The sequence below is a fragment of the Lithobates pipiens genome, unplaced genomic scaffold (assembly GCF_037356315.1).
Source record: "Lithobates pipiens isolate NorthernLeopardFrog02 unplaced genomic scaffold, aLitPip1_a1.2 Scaffold_3, whole genome shotgun sequence".
Lineage (NCBI taxonomy): Eukaryota > Metazoa > Chordata > Amphibia > Anura > Ranidae > Lithobates > Lithobates pipiens.
In genome coordinates this window covers 242,865,706-242,893,428 of record NW_027507790.1, presented here as the reverse complement: position 1 = coordinate 242,893,428, position 27,723 = coordinate 242,865,706, and the positions used below count along the sequence as shown (strand labels likewise).

The following is a 27,723-nucleotide window of genomic DNA, read 5'->3' as shown; positions in this document are numbered from 1 at the left end:
GCACCTCAAGAAATGAGATAGGCAGTCGTAAACTAAAAGCTGCGTAAATTGCAGAAAACGTACCTTAGTTTGTAGATGTGACAACTTTTGCGCAAACCAATAAATATACAATTATTGACTTTTTTTTTACCAAAGACATGTGGCTGAATACATTTTGGCCTAAATGTATGACTAAAATTGAGTTTATTGGATTTTTCTAATAACAAAAAGTAGAAAATATCATTTTTTTTCAAAATTTGCGGTCTTTTTACGTTTATATCGCAAAAAATAAAAATCGCAGAGGCAATCAAATACCATCAAAAGAAAGCTCTATTTGTGGGAAGAAAAGGACGCAAATTTTGTTTGGGTACAACATTGCATGACCGCGCAATTACCAGTTAAAGCAGCGCAGTGCCAAAGTGTAAAAAGACCTCTGGTCATTTACCAGCAAAATGGTCCGGTCTGAAAGTGGTTAATTAATGCCATGGTTAATTATAACACCATGATGTCAGCGATTTTAATTAAGTATTGGCTCTGTTACAAAAAAATTCCTCTCTGCAGAAAGTCACTTCTCAGATTTATGCAAATTGTATAATGAAGGTGCAGATTTTATTGGTTGATGCAGGATTCAGATTCATCGTGCCAGCAGTTAAACTTGCTAAAATAAAAAGAGGAGAAAAGGGGGGGGGGGGGGGATGGAGGAAGGATTTCTGCTGTAGAATTTGCTTTGCTGACCACTTTTTTTCCACAACTAAAATGATGCAAAGATGATACAGCATCGCGCTTCCATTCTCAGCCGCTGGGAACGGTGTTTATAAGTAAAGGGGAGAGAAAAAAAGAAAAACAACATGAAGCAGATGGGACCATTACACATGACCAAACCAATCAATCACAGATGAAGGACCCAGGTGCAGTGCAGCCGCGCAACAACGCACCATTTCACAGTCTGTCAGACACATACACATGGTCATACATGAATGACCCTCCTCGGCTCCCTCAGGACCTCATCTGGAGAGCTTCTCCCCTTTCGCCTGCCTAAGCTCCAACTGACGTCTTCATAATCACCCTGTCTCTATCTGCTTTGGTGCTAGAAAGGCGACAAAAGTGTTGAGGTGGTAGCGGTGTGGGTGAGTAAGTGTGCGCGCCTTTGAAGGGGAAAGCAAATGCTTCAGCCATTGCGTTATTACCGAACCACTTCACTGCTTTTACTACAAATGCACGTTCCTAAGATTAAAGGTCTTAATTAAAGGGTACTAAATCTAAAGTACAACTTCCCATAAAATTTTATTTTAGGAAACATTTAAAATATATTCAACATTCCTTAACAAGGCAAAAAATACTTGTATTCTTTGGCCCATTTTTTCAACTAAAGTGCAAGCTTACGCATTAGTAATAAGTCATTACAGGTTCTAGATGTCACTATGGCTAACTTGGAAGAAAAAAAGTTCTACTGACAATATACAAAAACTACTTTGCATATTTTTGTAATTGACATCATATAAAAAATGTATTCCAGGTATGGCATTTTTTTACATAGATACATTGGTCCAGCTTGTAACTATATATACCATACCTGGCTGGTTCTCCTGGAAGCTGAAAATCACTGAAGTAGAAACACCTCAATATAGATGTCATTGCCCCACCTTTCCACCTCATGTAATCCGAGAATGCTTTGAATTCATTCAGAAAATGCTAATCATTCTCTGAATTGCTCCTGTGCTGTGCGGCTGACCTCCTGTGTTTGTTATACATCAGCCAGGCTGCTCAGCACAGGACCGAAAGCAAGTGGAGATCAGTGTAGTAGCTGTATCTACTTCAGTGAATACCAGCTCCCAGGGGCATCAGCCAAGTGTGATGGACTGCTTGGCACCACGCTTGGGTGCTTCCGCCAAATAGTGCCCCCTGCCTTGCAAACCCTTCCAACAAACTGAGAGCTAATACCAGCCCTTTTACCCCAAGCATTGTACACAGACAAGATGTTGAGGTAAAACCAAATGCATGACTGTTTATTGAACATAAATATAGTTTTTTTTTATACACCTCAAAAGTAGGGCAGCCACCACATGAATAATAAAACCAAATATTACCCAAAACATGACACAATGGTTAGATAATGAGGTAAAGTTGACACAAGACTAATCCCATTTTATGAGAACCTCCAAGAGGATTTGCCAACAGACAGAAACAATAGGTGACTCAGTCAACTCAATTAACAATGGGGAGTCACACCTAGGAGGCACACAATGGGAGAGACAAACTTAACAATAAACCCACAACACCTTAGTATGCCGATTATAGCAGGAGACCCCAGCATAAGGTTGTTTTGAGCTTATTATATTAACATATATTCTGAATCTCTGAGTCTAGGATGTGAAGTGAAGCAGTCATTGCTGGTTTGAGCACAGAGGCCCCAAATCTGTATACAGGTCCTAGCTTCCCAGAGTCTCTGTGTTTTGGGGAGACATGGACCCGAATCTGAAGTACACCTACTTCAAAGGCCCCACAGGCACACACCTCCCAAAGAATAGAGCACCCTCAAATGCCAGGGTCCATAGTCCATAGGCAAGAAGCTAGCAGTCACCTTTAAAAGCCTCTCTCCCTGTTGGGTCTGTCACACTAGGCATGTTATATACTGTACATTGTTGCATTGGACTAATGTAACTATGTAAAAAAAAAAAACATACTTGGACTTCATCTTTAATAATAAAGAAAAAATGAAAAAAAGAAAAATGTGCAAGGATAGGAATTTGAAAATTTGGTAAATGAATTGTATGGAATAGCTTGGACAATTTTTTTAAGACACCTGGTTACAAGGGTTCACCATTATATCTATTTGCAAGGGGTCTACCAGTAAAGAAAGTACCAGGATCCATCTCCTCATTCATTTCCATGAAGTATAATTTTCTATAGAAATTGATCATTATATCCACTTACAGAAGTCCACAGTTATATTCAACTATGAGGAATCATCACTGCATCCACTTCTAAGGCTTTAGTACTATATCTAGTTACAGCAGTCTATAGCTACAGCAGGTTACAAGAGTCAAAAAGGTCCAAAAGCTCACTGCTACAATCAATTAGTACAGCATCAAGCTACAAGTCTGCCATTACATTCCTTTACAGGAAACAAGCAGGTACAGAAGTATACCACTCTATAGTTAACCACCAGAGCTAACTGCCACAAACCTTGTGAGTTTTAACATTGTCCAGCTACAAGAATTTACTATGATGTCCATTCACAGGAATGCATTACTACTGTACTAGTTACTAAAGCCTATAATTAAAATAGGCTGCTACATCCTGTTTTAAGAGTTACCACTGCAATGTCCAACTCTACAACCAGTTACCGGAGCCTACAAATTTAAAATATTGCGCCCTGATAATTGTTTGAGGTCAGTTTATGACATGAGAAAACATTTTGCATATTAATTGTTACATGGTGGTCCTTTAAGCAAAATTGGGGTTGATTTACTAAACCTAAAGAGTACAAAATCTGGTGCAGCTGGGCATGGTAGCCAATCAGCTTCTATATTCAGCTTGTTCAGTTAAAGTGATTATAAGGGTTCGTTTTTTTTTTTTTTAAATAACTAACATATCATACCTCCACTGTGCAGCTCGTTTTGCACAAAGTGGCCCTAACCTCATCTTTTGGGGTCCCCCGGCGGCTCTCGCGGCTCCTCCCCACATCAGATAGCCCCATAGGAGAAGCGCTCTCCCAGGGGATTACCTTGCGGGTGCACTCTTGAGTCCATTATTCTGCGTCCATAACTGGCCACTCGGCTCCGCCCCAGCACCTGCGTCATTGGATTTGATTGACAGCAGCGGGAGCCAATGGCTGCACTGCTATCAATCTATCCAATCAGGACACAAGACACCGGCCGGAGCTGGTGTGCTCCTTCCTGGCTCAGGTAAGTATAAGGGGGGCTCAGAGGGCACTGCTGCATTAAAAAAATGTTTTCACCTTAATGCATAGTATGCATTAAGGTGAAAAATGGCGAGGGTTTACAACCCCTTTAAGCTTTGACAAAAAACCTAGAATCTGAATGTGTGGTCAACTTCTGACCAATCAAAATGGTACTCTTAATGGTTGTCTCACCAATTTTTCAAGTTCACTCACATCTATGTAGGTACCAAAACATTTTGATCCTATTAGCTGACTCTTGAGAAATAAATGTATATCTTTTTCTGTGTGTAAAATGATTATTTTGTATACAAGGGACAGAATTATCAATACCCTCTTAATCTATGCAATCCCACTAATTCTTCCCCCCATATTCCACCATATGTAAATAATTCTGAAACACACTACTATATCAGTCTGAAAAATAAAAACATGCCAAAAAAAAACTTAAAAGTGTATTTAAATCTTGTTTTTGATGGTAAGTGAAGGTAAATTTACCCGATGGGATACAAACAACAACAAAAAAACCCCCCCAAAAACGTAACACTACCATTCAAAACAAAGAGTCTATGTACACATGTGCAAAATAACAGTAAGCTCTAACGAGCAGGGCCCTCTGATCCCTCCTGTATTGATTTGTATTGTAAGTGTACTGTCTGCCCTCATATTGTAAAGCGCTGCGCAAACTGTTGGCGCTATATAAATCCTGAATAATAATAATAATAATAATAATAACAGACATACTTGGTCTTTTTTTATGTAAGGTCCACGAAAATCTTTTTTTTTTCTAGGACTATAAAAAGAACCCAACACACTTTACAAATTGTGGAAATGTAATAGCACAGGCTATGCAGTTTATAATACTGATAAAGGAATGTGCTGGAACATTAATATTTACTTTCATGCCCAAAATGAACCTGCAAAACTGATGGCTTCATGGTAGCTGGTCGCTAGAGGTTAAAACATCTCATAAACCCATATTATACAATTTATATTCATTATGCAGGGTTTAAGTAAATCTTTAGCAGCAATTCAGTTTAAAAAAATGCACAAGTAAACATTAAGTAAATTAGCCATGGGAAAATCAATTAACTGTCCAAACTGTGACTGCAGCAAACCAAGAAGCAGCAGACTATACACGGAAATGCTTGTAACACATACAGTCCCAATGCAAATTTTGCCTGCTAAGTAAGGCAAGGCCTAGTTACGTTTTTAAAAGAATTTGTGACAAGGGTTATGTCATTAATTACGCAAGTATTAACTTTCTACGACAATATTGGGTGACCATTGACTTTACTGTTGAGGGCATTCTAAGGCTTATGATTACACAATTGGAGAGCCAACATATTATTTCATTTTATTATAGTATGCTTACAAAGGAGTGAAATGTTCTAAGCCAAAGAAGCCTGCCATATCTCGGAACCTCTACCGCCCAAGGCAATGACCTTTCCAAAAATGACTATTTTCAAATACTGGAGTGTCTATTAGGCAAACATGCAAGACTGATCATACAAGGCCAAATATGTTGACTTTTCGCCAGTTCAGCAATAATCCCAACAAGTTTGGGAGAGGATCATTTTGAAGATTGAATCTTGGCAGACTGATTTTGAATTTTAAAGAATCTCACTGGAAATATTGCGACTGAGCTAAAAGAAAAAGTCAGCTCAATTTTCTTTTAACCTAAGCTTTCTATAATCTTTTGGCAAATGCAGCAAACCTTTCACAGATCTTCCAAGAAGGAAGCAGTTTGGAAGATTCCTTGTGCAATGATGTCCATCTGAAAACTGCAGAGCATGGTGCTTGGAACCAGGAACACACTGGCCTGTGATTAAATGAGATTCATAGGCAACCTGTCTGAAAGGAAATATGGAGGCTGAACTTCTCGTTGTGTTCAGTGGTACCAGCAACAGGTGGGGCGGTATAAGCAGATAGCTTTGCCAAGCAGGCAGTTATACGTATGGAGCAAAGCTATATCGTCTGGATGCATCTCTGGTACTCTTTCCCCTCGGGTGTAGAGAGCATGTGGTCTCACCCCATGGGACATTGCTCAGGACTCATCACCAGAGAATACTGCGACGTGGATGGACCCATGCCATCACCCCCCTGTCTAAGCTCTGACACCAGCTGGGGCCAAAGCTGGAGATGTTAGGGATGCTGCAATGGGGAAGTTATGAGGGACCACAGCACTTTAATAAAGTTTCATAGTTTCTAAGGTTGAAGAAAGACACCAGTCCATCCAGTTCAACCTGAGTGAGTGTCTACAATTGTCCCTGTACATTGCACACTCACATCGGTCCCTACCCTCAAGGAGCCCACAATCCAAGGTCCCCATTCATATACTAGGGCCAATTTTGGACAGAAGCCAATTAACCTACCTGCATGTCTTTGAATATGAAAGCCTCCTGGGGGGGGTATTTGCAGACACTGTAACTTTGTCTCTTTAAGTTATTTGTATGCAGTAAACCAATAATGCCCTCTTTCTATTGAAATACCACAAATAAAAGCTAACTGCATTGTCACCAAAAATTATGTCCATCCTATGAATTTCAACTTTCATTGTTGTAGATGTATTATATTGGAGCCCATACTGATTTAATTCGCTTCTCGGTTTAGAGCAATTGTTATCTTAAGTCTAAAAAGACGCAGTTCTCGTACTGTTTGGCCTTTATTCTGGGAGTCCAGTTACAGGATGCTGTTATAGGGAAATAATCACACACTTGCATCTGTGAAGGCCACATGTTTAGTACCCTGGACTAGAAGTGATAAAATCCTGCTTGTGGGTTCCTTCAGTTAGAATGGTGCTGAATTACAAATCAACTCTATTTAAGAATCAAAACGATAGAATACAGTTGTTTCACTGGACACATATTACAACTTAAAGAGAACCAGCCAACAACTGCATTTTTACATTTTTATAAATGTGTAGGCTTACACATGAAAAATACACTTTAACTCAATTTTTTAGCTTTATTTATTCTGTCTACAACAGGAAAATACCGCAACATTTATATCCACACACCTAACACAGACACTGTAGCCAAGCACCACACAAAGGCAGATGTCATTAACCACTTCAGCCCCGGAAGGATTTACCCCCTTAATGACCAGGCCATTTTTTGCGATACGGCACTGCGTTACTTTCAATGACAATTGTGTGGTCATGTGACGTTATACCCAAATAAAATTGATGTCCTTTTTTTTTCCCACAAATTGATCTTTCTTTTGGTGGTATTTGATCATCTGTGCTGTATTTATTTTTTGTGCAAAAAAAGACCAACAATTTTGAAAAAAAAAACAATATTTTTTACTTTCTGTCAATAAAAATATGTAAAAAAACGAATTTCTTTATCAATTTAGGCCAATTTGTATTCTGCTACATATTTTTGGTAAAAAAAAAATCCACATTAGCGTATATTGATTGGTTTGTGCAAAAGTTATCGTGTCTACAAACTATGGAATAGATTTAGGGACTTTTTTTATTTTTACTAGTAATTGCGGCGATCAGCTATTTCTAGCCGAACTGCAACATTGTGGCGGACAAATTGGACACTAAGTGACACTTTTTGGGGACCAGTGACAACAATACAGTTATCAGTGCTAAAAAATGCACTGACTTTGTATAAACGACACTGGCACGGAAGGAAGTAACATCAAGGGCAATACGAGGGTTAAATGTGTTCCCTATGTGTGCTTTCTAACGTGTGGGGGATGCTGACACTAGCCAAAGAGAGAGATCGGTATTCCTAATTAGTAGGAATCACAGATCCTTCTCTTCCTCCTTGACAGAACAACGGTCTGCCTTGTGTTGCATAGGCAGATCACCGTTCTGTCATTCCCTAAACGATCGGTGTCCAATCACAGTGGGAGCAGGTGGCTGGCAGCGCGCGCCCCAGACCAGAAAGTGCGAACAACATACAGGTATGTTGTTTCGCACAGCTGGGCCACCCTGCCGCAGTAAATGTGCGGTGGGTGGTCCGGAACTGGTTAACTATGAACAGGATCGGAGGTGGGAAAGTTTTGAAGCACCTTGTTCTAGTGACATACTATAATCCCATCCTTGGTGTCAGAAAGTCTTCATAGGTGTTAATCCTTCAAATTACATGGCTGAAGGTGTGAAATGCCAGAGTAACGATGTCAAAATGGCATTATATGCGGAAGACAGATGGTTTTGAAGGCCCCCATCCCATTCAATTATGTTTTTTCCGGTTTGATGTAGATGGCCTCTTGCACACCTCTTAAGAACAAGTTGTCTTTTTTTGTCTAAAATGTACACTTAGCTGTCCTCAAAAGAATGTTCTTCTTCCCTAAGGTATAGTAAAGCAGCTGATTCTTGATCTGTAGAATTTGCCCACCTATGTTGGGCCATTCGTTTGTGGAGAGGTTGTTTCGACTTCCCAATGTTCAGGTCTTTGCACTCCTCACTAAACTGATATACCAAGTTACTTTGCTTTTGTTTGGGTGTTGGGTCTTTTGGATATATAAGACACAGGGGTATGATTTTTTTGAAGGTTCTTCTGGGTTTTCCCTAGTTACTTAAGGGTTGCCTATACTCCATATGCTCTACTTCTATCTGCTTGACTATATTACTCAGTGTATAATGCTTCTCCCCTTTGCTCTCATTTTGACAACAAATCGTACCTTCGGTCATGTAAATTGGAGGATTAACACCTATGAAGCCTTCCTGACACCAATGATGGGATTATGTAATTGGTACAGGGTTGTTCCACAACTTTCACACCTTCCATCCTGTTGTTGGACAATACCACCTACACATTCCATTGGGGATTAGATTAATGTTTCTGTGACACTCATTAGAACCGAGGACTTGGATTGGAAAAGCTATGAAGCATCTTCAAAATTACACAAGTCCAGTTACATGTGATCAACTACTGAAGGACTGCACACTTGGGCCAAATATTGGGTGGCATCCGCTGCTTCAGCTAATGTACGGCAGCTGGTCCCACAAAAGTCGGCCATTCGTCTAGCTCTGTCAAAGGGGCATGACCGAAAAAGGTCTGCCGATCAGCATCCAATGGCTGAAAGCACTTACCAGTGTGTTCTGGTGGGGGGGCTGTCCCCCTGTCAGAACACAATAGCTCAGCGGGGAGGATCATTGTACAAACAATGCATAGTTAGTATACAGCTCCTCCCAAGCTCTTGTTTTTTTTTTTTTTTCGATCAGCCTGCTGGGTTGAATGAAAAAAAAAAAGGAATAGTGTGTATCAGACTTAATAGATATACCATGACCTGAATAAATGAGACCCTTCACAGACACAATCATTTGTCATGAGAAAATCTTTAAAACAGAACAGAGGCCATGTATATATATTAACATATTTCAAACAAGCACCGGCTGGCCTCATTGTTGCTGTGGCATCTCTGGTGAAATGTTGCCTGAAACTTTAGAGATGAAACTTATACTTGCACTTGCTGTTTGCAGCTAAGCTCCCTCTGCCAGCATTCTCCAAATGTTAACAGGGAGCAGGTTCACAGAAAAAAGGAAGAAAGAATTGCTGAGAGCAAATGTAAACATCTTCACTGCTTCCATTGTGTTCTTTGAGAATAAACTACACCACAATGGCTGTAAGTACAGAGCTCAATGAGGGATTGGTCACAGTTCTAATGTATGTCACCTCTAATATGCATGTCCCAATACCTAATATGTATGGGCCAATAACAATTTGCAATTGTTTAATTATATTTAATAATAATATAATTATATATATAATATTTAATAATATAATAATTAAATCTATCTATCTATCTATATATGAATATTGAAGCTTCTAAAAGTTGTCTGACTTCCATTACCTCTAGTCATTGTTGTTTGTAAATATTTTTTATATCTTTTCATGTGACAACACTGAAGAAATTACACTTTGCTACAATGTAAAGTAGTGAGTGTACAGCTTGTATAACAGTGTAAATTTGCTGTCCCCTCAAAATAACTCAACACACAGCCATTAATGTCTAAACCACTGGCAACAAAAGTGAGTACACCCCTAAGTGAAAATGTCCACATTGGGCCCAAAGTGTCAATATTTTGTGTGGCCGCCATTATTTTCCAGCACTGCCCTAACCCTCTTGGGCATGGAGTTCACCAGAGCTTCACAGATTGCCACTGGAGTCCTCTTCCACTCTTCCATGACGACATCACAAAGCTGGTAGATGTTAGAGACCTTGCACTCCTCCCCCTTCCATTTGAGGATGCTCCACAGATGCTCAATAGGGTTTAGGTCTGGAGACTTGCTTGGCCAGTCCATTACCTTTACCCTCAGCTTCTTTAGTGGTCATCTTGAAGGAGTGTTTGGGGTCCTTATCAAATTGGAATACTGCCCTGCGGCCCAGTCTCCGAAGGGAGGAGATTATGCTCTGCTTCAAATAACGCTTTAAATATTTAGCCCTGATAATTTATCTTACAGACGTGCATCACTGAATGTGAATTGGAGGAAAAAAGGACAAAAATGTGATCCAATTACAGCGTGGGGAGAAGGGGTTAATTAGGAAGATCTGGAGCTGAGAATGCAATTTGCATGAACTGTACTTTTATACTTGAGGATAGAGTGGAAAAATAACCCTTTTGTATAGAATAGAAAGCCTCTGCATCAGAGGAAGAGAATACTACTGTTAAACACTATAATTTACAACACTTCCAAAAGGCTATCAATTACCAGAAAAAGTGTAAAAAAAAAAAAAAAAAAAAAGAAGAAGAAAAACTAAATTCCTTCAATAACATTCAGAGCGACAGTATACAGTGTCAGTGTTAAAACAGTAAGGATCCTGTATAATTTGATATCCTGAATTTGCCTTGTGTTGCCAATTTAAAGCTGTACTCCAATAAAGTAAAATGGATTACATATACAGGTACTGCACGCCAGTCTTGTGATTCCAGAGGTACAATATTAAACACAACTGCAGAAGCACAGCCTATTTGGGAACACACCCCAACTCTGGGATTGGCCAGTGAAGAAGTAGCAGAACACTGCTGAGATCTCCTTCCTCTATTCATGCTACTTTATCCTCCAGCGTGTTTCCTCTTAGCACATATGCATGGAGCAGAGTCTGATTGGCTGTTAGTGCTGGTCTTCTATCTCCAACCCTGAGCACTGCAGGGCAGGAGATGACAAAAGGCTGATATCCACACTGATTTAGATATCTATGCTAGCATTCAAAAACATATTTATTTATTTTTTTCATTTTAATTATTCTTTATTTTTATATCTGCCTGTCATTCATAAGATGAAAATAAAGGGTACAATTAAAAACATTTGGGCAAACCCCACAACATTCCCCTCTTCCACATTGGTGGATATGGACAGAAATTGTTGGTGATCTACTGTATTCAGACATCCCAACCTGCAAAAACTCATTTCAGGGAGGTGGCAAACAAATTTAAGGGAGGAGGCGCTTCGCCAATCGCCCCCATGGCAAAATCATTTCGAAATCACTTTTTCAATATTTTTTCACAGTGCTTCTGGGGAAGGGGGTGGGTGTTATGTGGCAGTGGATGGTGACAGCAGTTTTTTTTATTTTTAATAACTGATTTTTTACAATTTTTACGATTTGTCTTTTATTTTTGTTCACAATGCTTTGGGGGGGGGGGGGGGGTTGGGGCAGTGGACAGTGTTGGTAGGGTAGGGGAGAGTGGTGTAGGTAGATTTATTATTATTTTTTATACTTTTTCATTTTTTAGAATATTTTTACATTTTTTTTTATATTTTTGGCGGGGCTTTGGTGACATGTCAGGGGTCTAAAGAGAACTCTGACATTTCAAAAACCAGTTACATTCCTGGCATGCCAGGAATGTAACTGTCACACTTGCTTGTGCTCTCAACCAAACTGTCAAACCATCAAACGGCTGATGTCATAACTGATCACATGTGCAGCACCATGGCAGTTGAAGATCAAACAGAGGTCAAATGGCAGCTTCCTTAGCGGTTTAGTTCTGCTCTAAGGCACTTTTCACACGATCATTCTGGCAATCCATTTTTGACCCATGAGTACATGGCTTCAAACCAGACTGCAATCCCTATCTGTCCCCATCTTGGTCTGTTCAGGTTCGTTGGACTGAACAAAAAAACAGATGTGAACAGATATAGGCGGATGCTCGTCTACTTACATTTGGCCACCCATAGGGATTACACAGGCCCCTTTTTCCTCCTTCACAAGATGGAGGAAAAACCAGAGCAGACTTGGATGACACATTCATTTCCATTCTGTGCTGACTAGCAGGGGATCCCTAGATGAGAAGGAACGGTGGGTGAAAGGGGTCTACAGCCCAAGTCCAGGCTGGGCACAAACTTAGCTCACACCTTATCCACTGCTGATTTTTCAAATGTCCCTTTTACATTTTCTTTTTTCCTGGCTTTATTTCTTTCAGTTATATGGTGCCCTGGGTTCAGTTCTTCCCTCAGGTGTTGGATGGTCCTTTCTCCTGTACCGAATGATGTCCATGTAAGCGAGTGCTGTTTCATACTGAAGCACTGTGAGCCTAGAATGGCATCATGACGCACTTCCAGGTGGTGGAATCCATGACATCCTGGGCTCATAGGAAGTGGGGTGAATGATATTGGTTGTCATGCAACCCAGAAGTCACATATAAGTAGCAGCAGGAGGGTGAGGTAAGGATTGTAGCTAACTACTGCTGGGCAATATTTTAAAGTGGATCTCCCCTTTTCTTTTCTTTTTTTTTTAGTGTATTTTGACAGGTACCTGTTCCTACACTTCCGGTCAGGTTGTTGCAAGGATCTCAGAGGAAGTTGGGCCCCTATCCTTCCACCGCTACCTTCTGGGACACATCACAGTTCCCAGTAGACTGCGGGATCAATCACAAAGCACAGCGCAGCTTGTACATGCACAGTTGGTAGCCAGCTGTGAAGCCACAAGACCGGTTTCCCTTAGTGAAGATGCTGGTGCTTGCACCAGAAGCCAATTGAAAAATTGGCTTGGGTGAGGACAGTGCTGGATCCAGAGACAGGTAAGTGTTATTTTATTAAATGACAGCAGCTACAGTATTTGTAGTTGTTGACGTACATTTTTTGGGGGAGACTGGAGCTCCTCTTTAAGTTTTAAACGGAAGCTAACTTCCTTATATTCTTTTTAAATGTATGATTGAAGTAATGACAAAGTAATACAACAGTGTGCTATTTTATATTCCATAACACGCATTTGCAGACCTTTTACAGAGTGGTCCTGGATGATTGCTCACCACATCAGTCATCATGTGATATTATGATAAGAGATATGAAATGTGAAACTACAGAGATGAGACAGCCATCCAGAATCTGTAGGTGGACTGGTCTTCCGATTTACAGCGCATGATGCATTTACCCAATTTAACATCAACTCATTTATTCGGAAATGGAACATCTGTGTCAGCAGACTAATAGGAAAAGCCAGAGCACAAGACCTACTGGTTTAAAGGGAATCTACAAATCTCCACATTTATATAAAATACAAAAAAAGTAGGCAGTGCAATAATAGCTCAAAATATATGCTCATGAAAATACTTTATACTTTCCCTCTGAAGGCATGGAATTCTGTAAAAAGAAAAATACAAAAAGTTTCACGCCCAAGATCCAAGGAGCACATGGGCCTCGGTCAAGGTGCAACCACTGTAAAAAGCAAACGTATTCACACCAGGGAGACATTACCAGACCTTTAGATAACTATTTTTAAAGCGTATCTAAGGCCAAGAAGATAAAAGTTATATATTGCAACAGAACAGAAGCTGCCACAGCTGCATTCGATTTCTTCTTTTCCAAATTATTTTCACCTGGTGATCCTGTCCTAGTTTCTTGTCCTACGCTGATTACGCTCACTCACCCTACTGTATCAATGCAGGAGACTAAAGCTGGCCATACACCTATGGATTATCTGCAGATTTTCTGTTTTTTTGTTTGTTTTGTTTTTATGCAAATCCATAACATAAAACAAACATCTGGTTATGCAAGCCACTAGCTAAACTAAGGTAATTTCTTGACTAACAGTGTGTCCCCTTATGGGTTCCTTAAAACAACTAGGCAGCACATGTACTTTTTTAGTGTTCTGTCAGAGAGAGCATCAGTCAGGTCACATATATGAAGGCCTGTGGTCCACTGAGACTATTAAAGAGGAAGTAAACCCTGATGAGTTTACTTCCTCTTTCATTCCCTGCAAAGGCAAAGCATAATGGACTACTATACATCGCATAGTAGCCCATTATGTGTCACTTACCTGACACGGGAGCCAGCGAAGTCACCGCTGTCCCCTGTAGTCCGGCGCATCCATCTTCTCGGTGGGGTCTCGCAGCTCCATCGCTGTCATTCGGCGAAGCCGCGATGACGTCACTCCCGCGCATGCGCACGGGAGCCGAGACGCGCGGCATCTTCGTTATCGAGAATGCCACGCTCAGTGCGCTCAGTGCGCTCAGTGCGCCTGCGCACCACTGTCTACGACGCATGCGCCGTAGACAGCAGTGCCCGTCTTCGGGCAAATATCTCCTAAACCGTATAGGTTTGGGAGATATTTCTTGGACCTACAGGTAAGCCTAATCTAGGCTTACCTGTAGGTCAAAGTGGTTTGTAAGGGTTTACAACCACTTTAACAAGGACTGGTTACCAGGTAAGATATGGTTCATAGAAATGGAGGCCTTATCCCATCCAAAGCTCTACAAAGTCTCTGGGTTTCAGGATACAGAATATAACTTATTAAGATTTCCAGAAAACAGAAAGTTTTCCTCTACATCAGTGAAAAGCCCCGGAGCTCCTCACCACACTTGTGAGAACCTGGGTGACATAGTCTTGCCACCCAGTGCCTCATTATAGAATGTGCAAAAGAAAAAAAAAATACATTTTCTAGCAAACAAAATGTAAAAATAATTGTGTTGCTCAAAATATTTACCCTGAGGCAGAATTAGGGACGTTTTTAGACAGTTTCTGACCCAGGAACTTGGACAAACCCAGTCACCTGGGTGGGGCCTTACACAAAATGTACATCTTGCCTCATGCCACTATCAGGGACTAATCAACCAAAAATATGCAATACGATAACTGGCCTGAAAGTTGTCTGACAAGTTTATTTACATAGAACAGTTTTCCACTGTGTGCTGTAATGCCTGAATGGTTTACAGAAGCTGCTCTGATCTAACACAAGGCTCTTTAAGGAACCACCAACCGCACAGACTGAGACAGAAACTGATGTGGGCTGCCTCATGTGCTTTAGAAATGCAAGATATTTTCTGTAGGGTAATACTAAATAAATAACTTTATGACATGCCAATATATATATATATTTGTATTTATATATTGTGTGTGTGTGGGGGGGGGGGGGTATATAAGCTTTTAGCTTCTATACATAATATTATGTGTGTGTGTGTGTGTGTGTGTGTGTGTGTGTGTGTGTGTGTGTATATATATATATATATATATATATATACACATATACAGTTTCTTGAAAAAGTATTCATACCCCTTGAAATTAATTGTGAGTTGGAAGGAAAATGATAAATGGTTTTCAAATTGTTTTACAAATAAATATGTGAAAAGTGTGGTGTGCATTTATATTCAGCCCCCTTTACTCTGATACCCCTACTTAAAATCTAGTGGAACCAATTCCCTTCAGAAGTCAACTAATTAGTAAATAGAGTCCACCTGCGTGTAAATGAATTTCAGTATAAATACAGCTGTTCTGAAGACAACCTTAGTGAACAAACAGCATCACGAAAGCCAAGGAACACACCAGACAGGTCGGGGATAAAGTTGTGGAGAAATTTAAAGCGGGAGGTTAGGTTATAAAAAACATCCCAAGCTTTGAACATCTCACGGAGCACTGTTCAATCCATCATTTGAAAATGGAAAGAGTATGGCACAACTGCAAACCTACCACGACATGGGCGTCCACCTAAACTAATAGGCCGGGCATGGAGAGCATTAATCAGAGAAGTAGCCAAGAGGCCCATGGTAACTCTGGAGGAGCTGCAGAGATCCAGAGCTCAGGTGGGAGAATCTGTCCACAGGACAATTATTAGTCGTGCTCTCCACAAATCTGGCTTTTATGGAAGAGTGACAATAAGAAAGTCATTGTTAAAAGAAAGTCATAAGAAGTCAGATTTGCAGTTTGTGAGAAGCCATGTGGGGGACACAGCAAACATGTAGAAGAAGGTGCTTTGGTCAGATGAGACCAAAATTTAGCTTTTTGGCCTAAAAGCAAAACACTATGTGTGGTGAAAAACTAACACTGCGCATCCCCCTGAACACACCATCCCCACTATCAAACATGGTGGTGGCAGGATCATGTTGTGTGGATGCATTTCTTCAGCAGGGACAGGGAAGCTGGTCAGAGTTGATGGGAAGATGGACATAGCCAAATGCAGGACAATCTTAGAATAAAATCTGTCTGCAAAAGACTTGAGACTGGGGCAAAGGTTTACCTTCCAGCAGGACAACAACCCTAAACATACAGCCAGAGCTACAATGGAATGGTTTAGATCAAAGCATATTCATGTGTTAGAATGGCCCAGTCAAAGTCCAGACCTAAATCCAATTGAGAATCTGTGGCAAGACTTGAAAATTGCTGTTCACAGACGCTCTCCATCCAATCTGGCAGAGCTTGAGCAATTTTGCAAAGAAGAAAAATCCTAATAAAATACATTTACAATTTTGGTTGTAACATGACAAAGTGTGGAACATTTCAAGGGGTATGAATACTTTGTCAAGGCACTGTGTGTATATGTGTATATATATATATATATATATATATATATATATATATATATATAGAGCGGTTGCTCCAGATCTTGGCTCACACAGTGCATACTATAGTGCATACTATAGCGTACACCTGTGCGAGTCATGTGTTAACCCACATGGAAATGCACAGTATTTTTCATGAACCCCTGTCCTGGAAGTCCCATTCAAGTCAATTGAGATGCAGGAGTGACATGGATACAGCCGGTGCTCCTAATTTGACACCCGCTTGGATGTGGGCACATTACCATGATGCGCTGCCTGCGCTTGGGACACACATCCACACCTACATGGATGTCAGATTGGGAGCAGCGGATTTGTCCGTGCCACCCCTGCATTTCAAAAGACATGAATGGGAATGCCTGCACCTTATGCTGGAACCCCAAAACACTTTTCCTATTGTTTCAGGGATCTGATCGTCATTGCATTTAGATCTCATCATCAAGCTATTTCTTCGTGGAGCGGAGTATATACAGGCATACCCCACGTTTAAGTACACAATGGGGTTCATTTACTAAAACTGGAAAGTGCAAAATCAGGCTCACTTCTGCATAGAAACCAATGAGCTTCCAGGTTTTATTACCAAAGCTTAATTGAATAATCTGGGGTTATAAGCGCATTGGTTTCTATGAAGAAGTAAGCTTGCTTTTGCACTTTCTAGCTTTAGTAAATAAACCCCATTGTGTACTTAAAAGTGGGGTATGCCTGTATAGTGTATGTACAACTGTAAAATATTTTTTAGCTTTGGTAAAACCCCTTTTGTTGCCTGTGTCCCTTTGGGGAGATTTGCCTTCATTTTCTGTCCTAGAAACGCGACAGGAAGTGAGGGGAAACTTTTAAAAAGTGAAGGGAATGCCCATCGTAGACAGCTGTCACTGCCAGCTTAATAAATGCGCTGTGAACAGGACCAAGGGCCTCATACATACATGGGACTGCAAGAAATGAAGCGCTAACATATTTTTACACCTACAAAAATTGCACTCCGGGTAAATTATCACCTCATTTTCGGTTCATTTTCCAGGCCCTCGTTAACACGCAACAATTTAAAAGTCCTGATTTCCTTAATTACAAATAATGGCTCTATTTTTAGGTGTGTTGTGCTGTATAGTAGCACCTATCCCATTCAGTAGGTTTGTTTGTATTTGTGTACACGTGTAACAGGAGGAAATGCTGGAGAGAAAGGTAAGGCTATCCGCAACATATGTGTTTGCCACTGACAGGCAGAGCCTGGAATGGCACAGATGTTGCCTGGCTCAGCAGGTGTAACAATGCGCTGTCTCAGCGCCAACGCACAACACCACGACAGCAACACACCTAATATCTAGAGGTGACACCAAGTCGCAAAAATTAGAAGAGCCGTTTTCAACAACACACATGCTACAGCAAAAGCTGGAAAAAAATTGTGAAACATCACTCAGAAAGGAATGGTTTAAACTGAAAATCAGATTAGATATTTAAAGTGTAAGTGTAGCCAAATAGCGTAACACACTGCCTATGCAGGGCAAAGCAGTGGGCACACTTAACTGTTGCACCCCCCCCTTCTTTACCCCCGCATGCTCCATTTGGCCAATGGAAGGGAAGAGAAATGGGAGATACTCCCAGTAATGTGCAACATCCTTCGTTTCACAATAAAATGGCAGGTACCCACACAGCTAATCATCAGACCCCAATAATGCCCTGTCAGGAGGAGGGAGGCATATTCTAGTTGCTCTAGTTGAAGTATCCTTCAACTAGAGCAACTGGAACAGGGCTTTGTCTCTTCATTCCCTCGGGTGAAGGGGGTGGTGGGCCAAAGACAAAGTAAGACCTCATGCACACTAGATAACCTAAAAAAAAGAGAGAGAGAGAGACTGCTTTCGCAATGCTAAAATGTATTTGGTCCTGCCAAGAGAGAGAGAAAAAAGAAATGGAAAAAAATACCAAAATCGCTTAACCGGTTACTGATCGGCTCACGCAGATATACTGTGACAGAATGGCTCCCCTAGGCGAAATCCCGTACAGGTACGTCCTTCTCTCTTTTAGCCACCAGAGGGCATGCATGCACGTACCCGCTGCACGGTGGGTAAACCTGATGCGCGCAACCTGCGGGCACGATTGCCACCGGCCACGCACGATCGCCAGCACAGGGATTTGTGTGTGTAAACAAATAGTTGAAGTATGCTTCAACTAGAGCAACTGGAGTTTATACACAGGGCTTCGTCTCTTCATTTCCTCAGGTGAAGGGGGTGGTGGGGCAAAGACAAAGTAAGACCTCATGCACACTAGATAATCTAAAAAAAAAAAAAAAAAAAAAAGAGAGAGAGAGAGAGACTGCTTTCACAATGCTAAAATGTATTTGGTCCTGCCAAGAAAGAGAGAGAGAGAAGAGAAAAGGGAAAAAAAAGACCAAAATCGTTTAACCAGTTACCGACCGGCTCACGAACATATACTGTGGCAGAATGGCTCCTCTAGGCGAAATCCCATACGTGTACGTTCTTTTCTCTTTCGGTCACCAAAGGGCGCGTGCGTGTGCCCACTGCATGGCGAGTAAACCTGATGCGCGTGGCCGGTCGGCACAATCACCGACGGTCACGCACGATCGCGTGCACGAGCACCAGCACGGGGATTTGTGTGTATTTAAACAAATAGTTGACGTATGCTTCAACTAGAGCAACTGGAGTTTATACACAGGGCTTTGTGTCTTCATTCCCTCATTTACCAAAAATATGTAGAAGAATACATATTGGCCTAGACCAGCCTTTCTCAACCTTTTCAACACAGAGGAACCTTTGGAATAGTTCTCCAGTCTCAGGGAACCCCTGCTTAAAATTAGAAATCTACAACTTGTGATACATTAGTGTGATGGTCAGTGGGAAGAATGGTCCTTACACTTTTGGTCATTGGGAAGAATTACCTCCTTACAGATAGCCAAAAAGATTAATGGTGTCGGTGGGAACTTATCTGAGAGGCAGAAATGGCCCAATACTGAAGGCCCTAGCAACCTCTGGAGGAACCCTGGTTGAGAATCACTGGCCTAGACTGATGAAGAATTTTTTTAAATATTTTTTTTAATTTGGGTATATTTATTATAGCAAAAAGTAAAAACTGTTTTTTTGTTTTTTTTTCAAAATTGGCACTTTTTTTTGTTTATATCGCAAAAAATAAAAACCGCAGAGGTGATCAAATACCACCAAAATAAAGCTTATATTTGTGGTAAGAAAAGGACACAATTTTGTTTGGGTGCAACATTGCATGACCGCGCAATTGCCGGTTAAAACAACGCAGTGCCAAATTGTAAAAAGTGCTCTGGTCAGGAAGAGGGTAAAATCTTCCGGGGCTGAAGTGGTTAAAATACTTAATTAAATGTTTTTATTAATTTTATATATATATATATATATAGAGAGAGAGAGAGAGAGAGAGAGAGAGAGAGAGAGAGAGAGAGAGAGATCAAAAGAGGGAGACATTTTTATTATTATTATATTATTTTATATAATCCTATTAACCACTTCAGCTCTGGAAGATTTAGCTGCTCAATAAACAGGCCATTTTTTTTCCATATGGCACTGCGTCGCTTTAACTGACAATTGCGCGACCGTGCGACGCCCAAACAAAACTGATGTCCTTTTTTTCCCCACAAACAGAGCTTTATTTTGGTGGTATTTGATTGCCTCTGCGGTTTTTATTTTTTGCGCTATAAACAAAAGAATAGCGACAATTTTGAAAAAAACACAATGAGGTTGATTTACTAAAGGCAAATCCAGTTTGCACTAGAAGTGCACTGAAAGTGCATTTGGAAGTGCAGTCGCTGTAGATCTGAGGGGAAGATCTGAAATGAGGGGAAGCTCTGCTGATTTTATCATCCAATCATGTGCAAGCTAAAATGCTGTTTTTTATTTTCCTTGCGCGTCCCCCTCTACAGCGACTGCACATTCAAGTGCACTTGCAGTGCAAAGTGGATTTGCCTTTAGTAAATAAACCCCAATATCTTTTAATTTTTCCTATAGTAAATACCTCACATTTATAAAAAAAAAAAAAATTGTTCCTCAGTTTAGGCCAATATGTATTCTTCTACATATTTTTTGGTAAAAAAAAATGCAATATGCCTATAATGATTGGTTTGCGCAAAAGTTATAGCGTCTACAAAATAGGGGATAGATTTATGGCATTTTTACTAATATTTTTTTTTACTAGTAATGGCAGTGATCTGCAATTTTTATCGGGACTGTGATATTGCGGTGGACAATTTTTTGACACATTTTTGGGACCATTGACAATTATACAGCAATCAGTGCTATAAAAATGCACTGATTACTGTATAAATGTCACTGGCAGGGAAGGGGTTAACACTAGGGGCGATCAAGGGGTTAATTGTGTTCCCTAGGCGTGTTCTAACTGTAGGAGGGATAGGACTGTCTAGGAGGCAAGAGAGATTGGTGTTCATGAATAGTATGAACACACAATCTGTCTCTACTCCCCTGAAAGAACCGGGATCTGTGTGCTTACACACACAGATCCCGGTTCTCGCTCTGTCGCGAGCGATCCCCGGAGCCCACAGGTCATCGCGCCTGCCCGGCACTAGTAACGATTCGGGCACATGATGTGGGTGTGCGCGCTCCTAGTGGTCAAAAGGTGAAGCGATGTAAGGAGCTGTTTTGCCCAGCCGTGCCATTCTGCTGCAGTAAAACTGCGTCAGCTGTTCGGCAAGCGGTTAAATTGTTACATTTTATTAAATTAGTTTAACTTTTAGAGGGTTTCATTTCCTTTTTTTCTGTTTCAATCGTTTTTATTGTTTTTTTTTTAGAAAACAAGTAATCCTTGTCTGCACTGAGCATGTAACGGGAAAACATACAAATACAAGGCTAGGTAGAAACTGATGAGGACCACAGCGCCTTCATAAGAACTGCTGTGGGGACCTCTAAGGTGGGTAAACTGGAGTTTAAGGAAGACATCAACTTGGTATATAATACTACTAGAGCGTTCTAGTAATATAAGCCCAGGGAGTACACCATCCGGTTACCCCCTCAATGAAGCAGATTTACATATGAAAGATTATGGACTTGAAAGCTCAGCATTGCCATAACTTAATCCTGATGAAATAGTATTCGTGGCAATAATGCCCCTTACTCAATTTGTGCGATTATTAAGGCACTTGCAACTATCACCTTTGTAACTATCCCATATGAGGGATAAAACTCCCAAAATATGCCCAGAATAGGCTGGATTACAAAAAAAAGGGATACATACCCGCTATGCCAAGTTTGGCTAAGAACAGTGAAGGGAAAAGAAAAGAAGGAAACGGGATAGGAAGAAGGAAAGAGGAAAATCCATCCCGGAGCCTCCCGCCAGTTGACTTAAGAAACATCTCTATGCAATTAGGTAAGCCAAGGGCACCATATTATATCGTATAGGGATTATTTGTCGTGTAGAACTTAATTTCCTTTTTTATATATATTTCAATCTTGCGTTTATGAGCTTTCCAGCATTTTTTTTGAGCTCGAAAAATACTCTTCAGAACTTGACTTTGGAGGGTTTTTTTTTCCTGCCTCTAAACCTGAAAACAGAGGCAGCGAAAAATAGCTAACTTGCCTGTAGAAGCAGCTTTTTTGAGCTGCACTGTGCATGAGCCTTAAGTAGTGTGCAGGGCTGGCATTTAAAGATACTGTTGCTTTGCCCTGTTTCTATGGAAAATCAACTAGAGGGCATAGGAATCATGCACTCTCTTGAGTCTAGTGCATTTGTCATTGTAACATGGAAAATTCACAGCTGGTGACCCAAGAAGCTCTGATGAAAAGCTAGGCTCAGTTAAGATGGAGCACACCTCCTGAAAGTAATCTGAAGAGTACCAAACATAAATAACATGGCACAATAACCTATAACAGGCTTTTTTATATTTTACCCCAGAGGCAATCTTGAAACCATGTTCAGGTCTCAGGGGAGACCCCTGGTCAAATTAGCCATTTGGGGGTCATTAGGAAAAACCCCACACTTACAGTCAGTAAAAAAGATCATTAGTGTCATTCTGCTGGCTCTGCCAAGTGGCATTGGAACTGGAAATATGCAGACATTATCAGTTAAGAGGTCAGTTAGCCAAAGCTTGATGGACCCCTGACAACATCTGGAGGAACCATAGGGTTCCATGGTACCCTGGCTGAGAATGGCTGAGCTAGAACATTACATGGTAACATTTAATACAATATAGCAGAACTCAAAATCAACTTAATTAAATAAGCAAATAGTGGCATATATACAATTGTATATGACCCCTGCAAATGTCCCTCTGGCCCTTACTCAGCTACTGGCTCATGCCCTGCACCAATTTTATTCACTGACCATCCCTATTTTATAATCTGGATACAATTGTTTTTGAAATTAAAAGTCACTGGAGCATGTATCAAGTGTTGAGGCTGGTATACTGCAAATAAGCTCTGCAAGAAATTGCCCGCAGGATCATAAAGTAGTAGCACTGACCTAGAGCCTCTTTCAGGCCTGGCCAAGGTGCAATGCCGCGTACAGACGATTGGACATTCCGACAACAAAATCCTGGATTTATTTACGAGGATGTTGGCTCAAACTTGTCTTGCATACACACGGCCGCACAAATGTTGTCGGAAGTGCTGAATGTCAAGAACATGGTGATGTACAACACGTACGACAGGCCGAAAATAATGAAGTTCAATAGCCAGTGCGGCTCTTCTGCTTGATTCCGAGCATGCGTGGAATTTTGTGTGTCGGAATTGTGTACATACGATTGGAATTCACAACAACGGATTTTGTTGTCGGAAAATTTGAGAAGCAGCTCTCAAATTTTGTTTGTCAGAAATTCCGACAAAAAATGTCCGATGGAGCCTACACACGGTCGGAATTTCTGACAACTAGTTCACATCAAACGATTGTTGTCGGAAATTCCGACCATGTGTACGCGGCATAAGTGTTTCAACACCACCCATTATCAATTATTACATTCATATTAATTTCAATAATAAGTCGATGCCTGATTTGACTGTCTGGGTACAGTATAAACCCCAATATCAGATTGGTTATTTAGCATTATATCATGGCTTGGCCTCCAACATTCTGAGGTATAACCACAAAAATTTGCAAGGTTCCTGAGTAATAGCAGAACAACCAACAATTGCTGGCACTTACTCTGTAATCTTGAATTTACAAACGGTGGTGAGAGATTGTCGTGTGAAGTCAGGTCCCTGCTTGCCATGTGTTCGTAATGAGATCCTTCCCCGTAGTTATGCTGATAAAAATAAAAAGATGGAGAGATCAGCATCGGTTCCGTTTTCAGTAAAATGTATCATGCACAAGATCAAATACATTATGGGAGACACATGGAAGGTTGGACAAACCCCAGGAAACAGGAAAGCCAATAACCTCAAAAATATAGAGCAACCACCTAAATTTTGAAGACCAGACTCTTAAAATGATTGGCTAGTAACAAGATTAGACTGAATAGCTCCTAAATGAAGTATGGATTTGTCCATATTTTACATAAATTATAATGGAAGCATGCAGGTAAGGGTTCCTATATAAAAAATAAAGGCATGCACACAAATACACCTGTAAACATACAAACATATTAGTAAAAGTATCCCTCACCTACATACAGAGGACATTATGGCAGTTGACGTTGAATGCAGAATCTCCACTATTCCTGTAAAATTCAAGCTTGGCCCCTACTCGACTCACCTCCCAAAACTCCTGAGGATCATTTAACTTGATATGGGGCCTCACTGACCAATAGTGAGGCTTAACCTCCCTGGCGGTATGATTAGTTCTGGTTTTAGGTGCTGAAAGCGGTACAATTATTTTGCATGGAAATTTGGAGTTTTATATTGTAGTCCTGTAATTCTTAGGAATAACTCTCTTAAATCTGTTCAAACCAGAGTCTAGCAGACATCCTGGGTATGATAAAGTTTATAATATAATAAATATTAATAAAAATTATTCAATAATGTAATCAAATCCAAAAACACTGAAATTTGCTCATTTGTAGAATTGTCACTGTCATTAGATTTAGTGTTTGATGACGGATCTCCCCACAAATCACTATCGCTTAATTCTGCAAGTGATTATAATTTATTATCGCTGTTTTATTGTTGGTCTAAAATCACTTTTGACATAAAGGGACACTTTTTGGTTGCTATGGGCAATCTCCAAATTCCAGGCAGAAAAAAATGTATTTATAATATAAAATGCAGGGCACTGCACAGACCACTAGGGGCAAAGGGGGTGTGTAATGTTTTTTATACAATACTGTAATCTGTAAGATTACAGTACTGTGTGTGTTTTGTGTGTTTTTACTTTTTTGAATTTGGCGCCGATCTCCGCTCCCGTGTGCCGTAACGTCGCAGGGAATGGAGCTTGGCAGCACTCGGGCACTGTGTGAATCGAGCAGAGGACAGCTCGATCACACAGCGCGGAGGACATCACTGGATCCAGGGGACAAGGTAAGTAACTTCTCCCTGTGTCCTCCCTGTATCCAGCGATGCGATCCCGAGTCTGGCTCGGGGTTACCGCTCGTGGTACTGAAATCCCAACCCGAGCCAGACTCGGGATCACCGCCAGGGATGTTAATAAGTGAAAAGGTGTGGAGCCTAGATGGGTACATAAAAAGTGAAAATGTCTGTACTTCAGCTGCCTCTAATTTGATCATTTTGACATGTAGTTGTCTGTAAAGATAACCCATGTCATATACTGAATACATTATAAAACAAAAATGTTGCATCTTCTCAATGAATGCAACGCTTTCACTGATTAGATGAGGTGGAGAGTCGGAGAGGTGGGACGGTGATATCATGCTCTCCAACTCATTCAGAGATCGCTCTAGATTCATTCAGAAAATGCAAAGTATTCTGTATTTACAAGGCATCAGACCGGCCGGTCAGCATGGAACCCATATGCAAGTGGAGATGTCTGGAGTAGCAGTGTCTGCTTCAGTGATTGGAACTAACCTCTCCCAATCAACAATAACTACTTTTAATCCTTTTTCTGCTAGCCTTTGTAAATAGATAGGACGTTTTAGTATATTTACTTGTTTTAAATGTTTTTTTCATATTTCTTTTAGTTCTTCCTTCTTTAGCCTAGGGCACCAACTTCCTGGTTGCTGGCCTTGGCTAAAATAATGTCAAAATTCCAGAAGCCTTCATGGGCATTTTTTTTTCATCTGGAGGAAGAGATGAGGCTTTTTTCTTTTAAGCTAAGCACACCCTCCTGCCTGCATACCTGAGTTAAGGGCAGATGGATTTCAGGAAGTAAATACTACATGATTTACCCGCCCGTAGCTAGAAATGCTAGGGAGGTGTTTTTCAAAGTGATTTCTCAACAACATAAAGCATGGAGACATGAATAGATGGGTGAGTTTGCTTTGCATATTAAAATGGAATTCAATTATATTTTCTGTATGCGGTGCTCAGGCACAGTATAGTCCCACTTTAATTAAAGTTGTAAAAAGAAAGTTTGCTGGGGTTAGGAAAAGTCAAACTCCACTTACACCAGCTGCTTCTATCTCTAAATCTACTAGTCATAAGGCTTTCTCTGAAGCTATCCTCTGCTTATAATTTATTTTTTAATTACATCCGAACTGTTACCTTTTATGACAGTTTTGTAACTACCAGGAAAATCAAAGATGACTTATGTGTGCAGCAACTACGACCTATGGATGTCTCTCATGACACCCTTTCTGTAAAGTGTGCCTTTCAGCTCTTTGTAGCAGTGGGCACCCTTTTGAGAGATTCTTGCACTGCAGGTCCTCATGTACAGCTTCCTCTCTAGCAAGGAAATCCAAATATCTTAGATAATCTGACACTGCAGATACACAGCTATGAGGTTCATGGTACCATGATATTTTTAGGAGATTTCTAGATGTTCTCTATAAGATAGCAAATGTTCACTTTCAGATCCATTTCAAATGAGAGAGGGGAGAGAGTAGCGCTTTAATTTTACAAAGGGTTTTCTTTGTTCACAGCTAAACAAAGTGGTGGAGAAACTGGTGTGGCCAGCATTAAGGCTTCCCCCGCATCCATTACGTATGACATGTAAGTGTGACCGGCTCTCAATGGAGCCCATTCACACATGTCCATGGAGGGCGCACATATGTTAACCCAGCCTAAAGATAAATTGTTGGTTTGTTCTACATGGGCAAAGCAAAGATTCACATTAAAGTTGCTTCCATTGACAGTTCAAGCTTAAAGTTTCCTGGATTATGATTAACGAGCGAATATCAGCGAACTTGAATGATAAAATGCAGATGTTTGAGAAAGTGTGGGACCCATGGGTAAAGTACCTGAATGGAGATCCAAGATCTCTACCCGATTACGGTAGTTGTGGGATTTGGAGTGTGAGGTCTTAACCTACTTTCCCTTTTAACATCCTCCTCTTTTCCTGTTCTCTTCTCAGTATTTGCTATTATATCTCTTAGGTATTCTTGTCTATTTCTTCTACATTTAGAGAAGCTACTGATAAGTCATGGTGAAGGGCTGAAGGCCTGTTTCTAAGGCCCAGGGGTATAGGTCCCCTATACCAGTCGTATTTCCAGGCGTATTTCCAAGCTATTGTGGTCTAAGGGCTGACCTTAAGTTTAGAAGTGCAATATGTAGTTGCTCTGTCCTCTAGTGCAGTGGTAATCAACCCTGTCCTCAGGGCCCACTAACAGGCCAGGTTTGCATGATAACTGAAATACATCACAGGTGATATCATTTGCTGCTCAGTGATTGCAGTATTCTAGTCTGCTACTCCCCAAGGTTATACATAAAACCTGGCCTGTTAGTGGGCCCCGAGGACAGGGTTGAGGACCACTGCTCTAGTGTACATTAGAGCAGGCCTGAGTTGTGCCATGCTAATGCATCACTTAGTGTTTTGAACAAGACTTGTTACCCCACACGGTGCATTCTATACTGACTGCAAAGTTTCTTCTTTTGGAAGAATGCCTTTTCTATGCTCTTTTATGTTAAATTTTTTGGACTACTTCCCATTCTGTATGTATTTCACATTGTGGAAGGTCCACTTTCTTTGTCATAACTTTGGTATTCTCTTTTGTGAAAATAAAAAAATATCGAAACAGAAAGCTGCTTCCATTGGACAGAGTGTATCCAACAGGGGAAAAAAAAACTCAATAGCGTGATAAAAGTCACT

At 40.7% G+C, this 27,723-nt stretch overlaps 1 protein-coding gene across 15 annotated transcripts in view; it reads right to left on the bottom strand.

Moving 5' to 3' along the window:
- TCF4 (transcription factor 4) overlaps nt 1–27,723 on the bottom strand; it is a 623,095-nt gene that overhangs the window by 403,352 nt on the left and 192,020 nt on the right. For all 15 annotated transcript variants that reach the window (XM_077462970.1, XM_077462965.1, XM_077462972.1 and 12 more), the window contains one exon: nt 23,731–23,830. In XM_077462970.1, the coding sequence (XP_077319096.1) occupies nt 23,731–23,830 (100 nt within the window). The remainder of the gene's footprint in view (nt 1–23,730; nt 23,831–27,723) is intronic.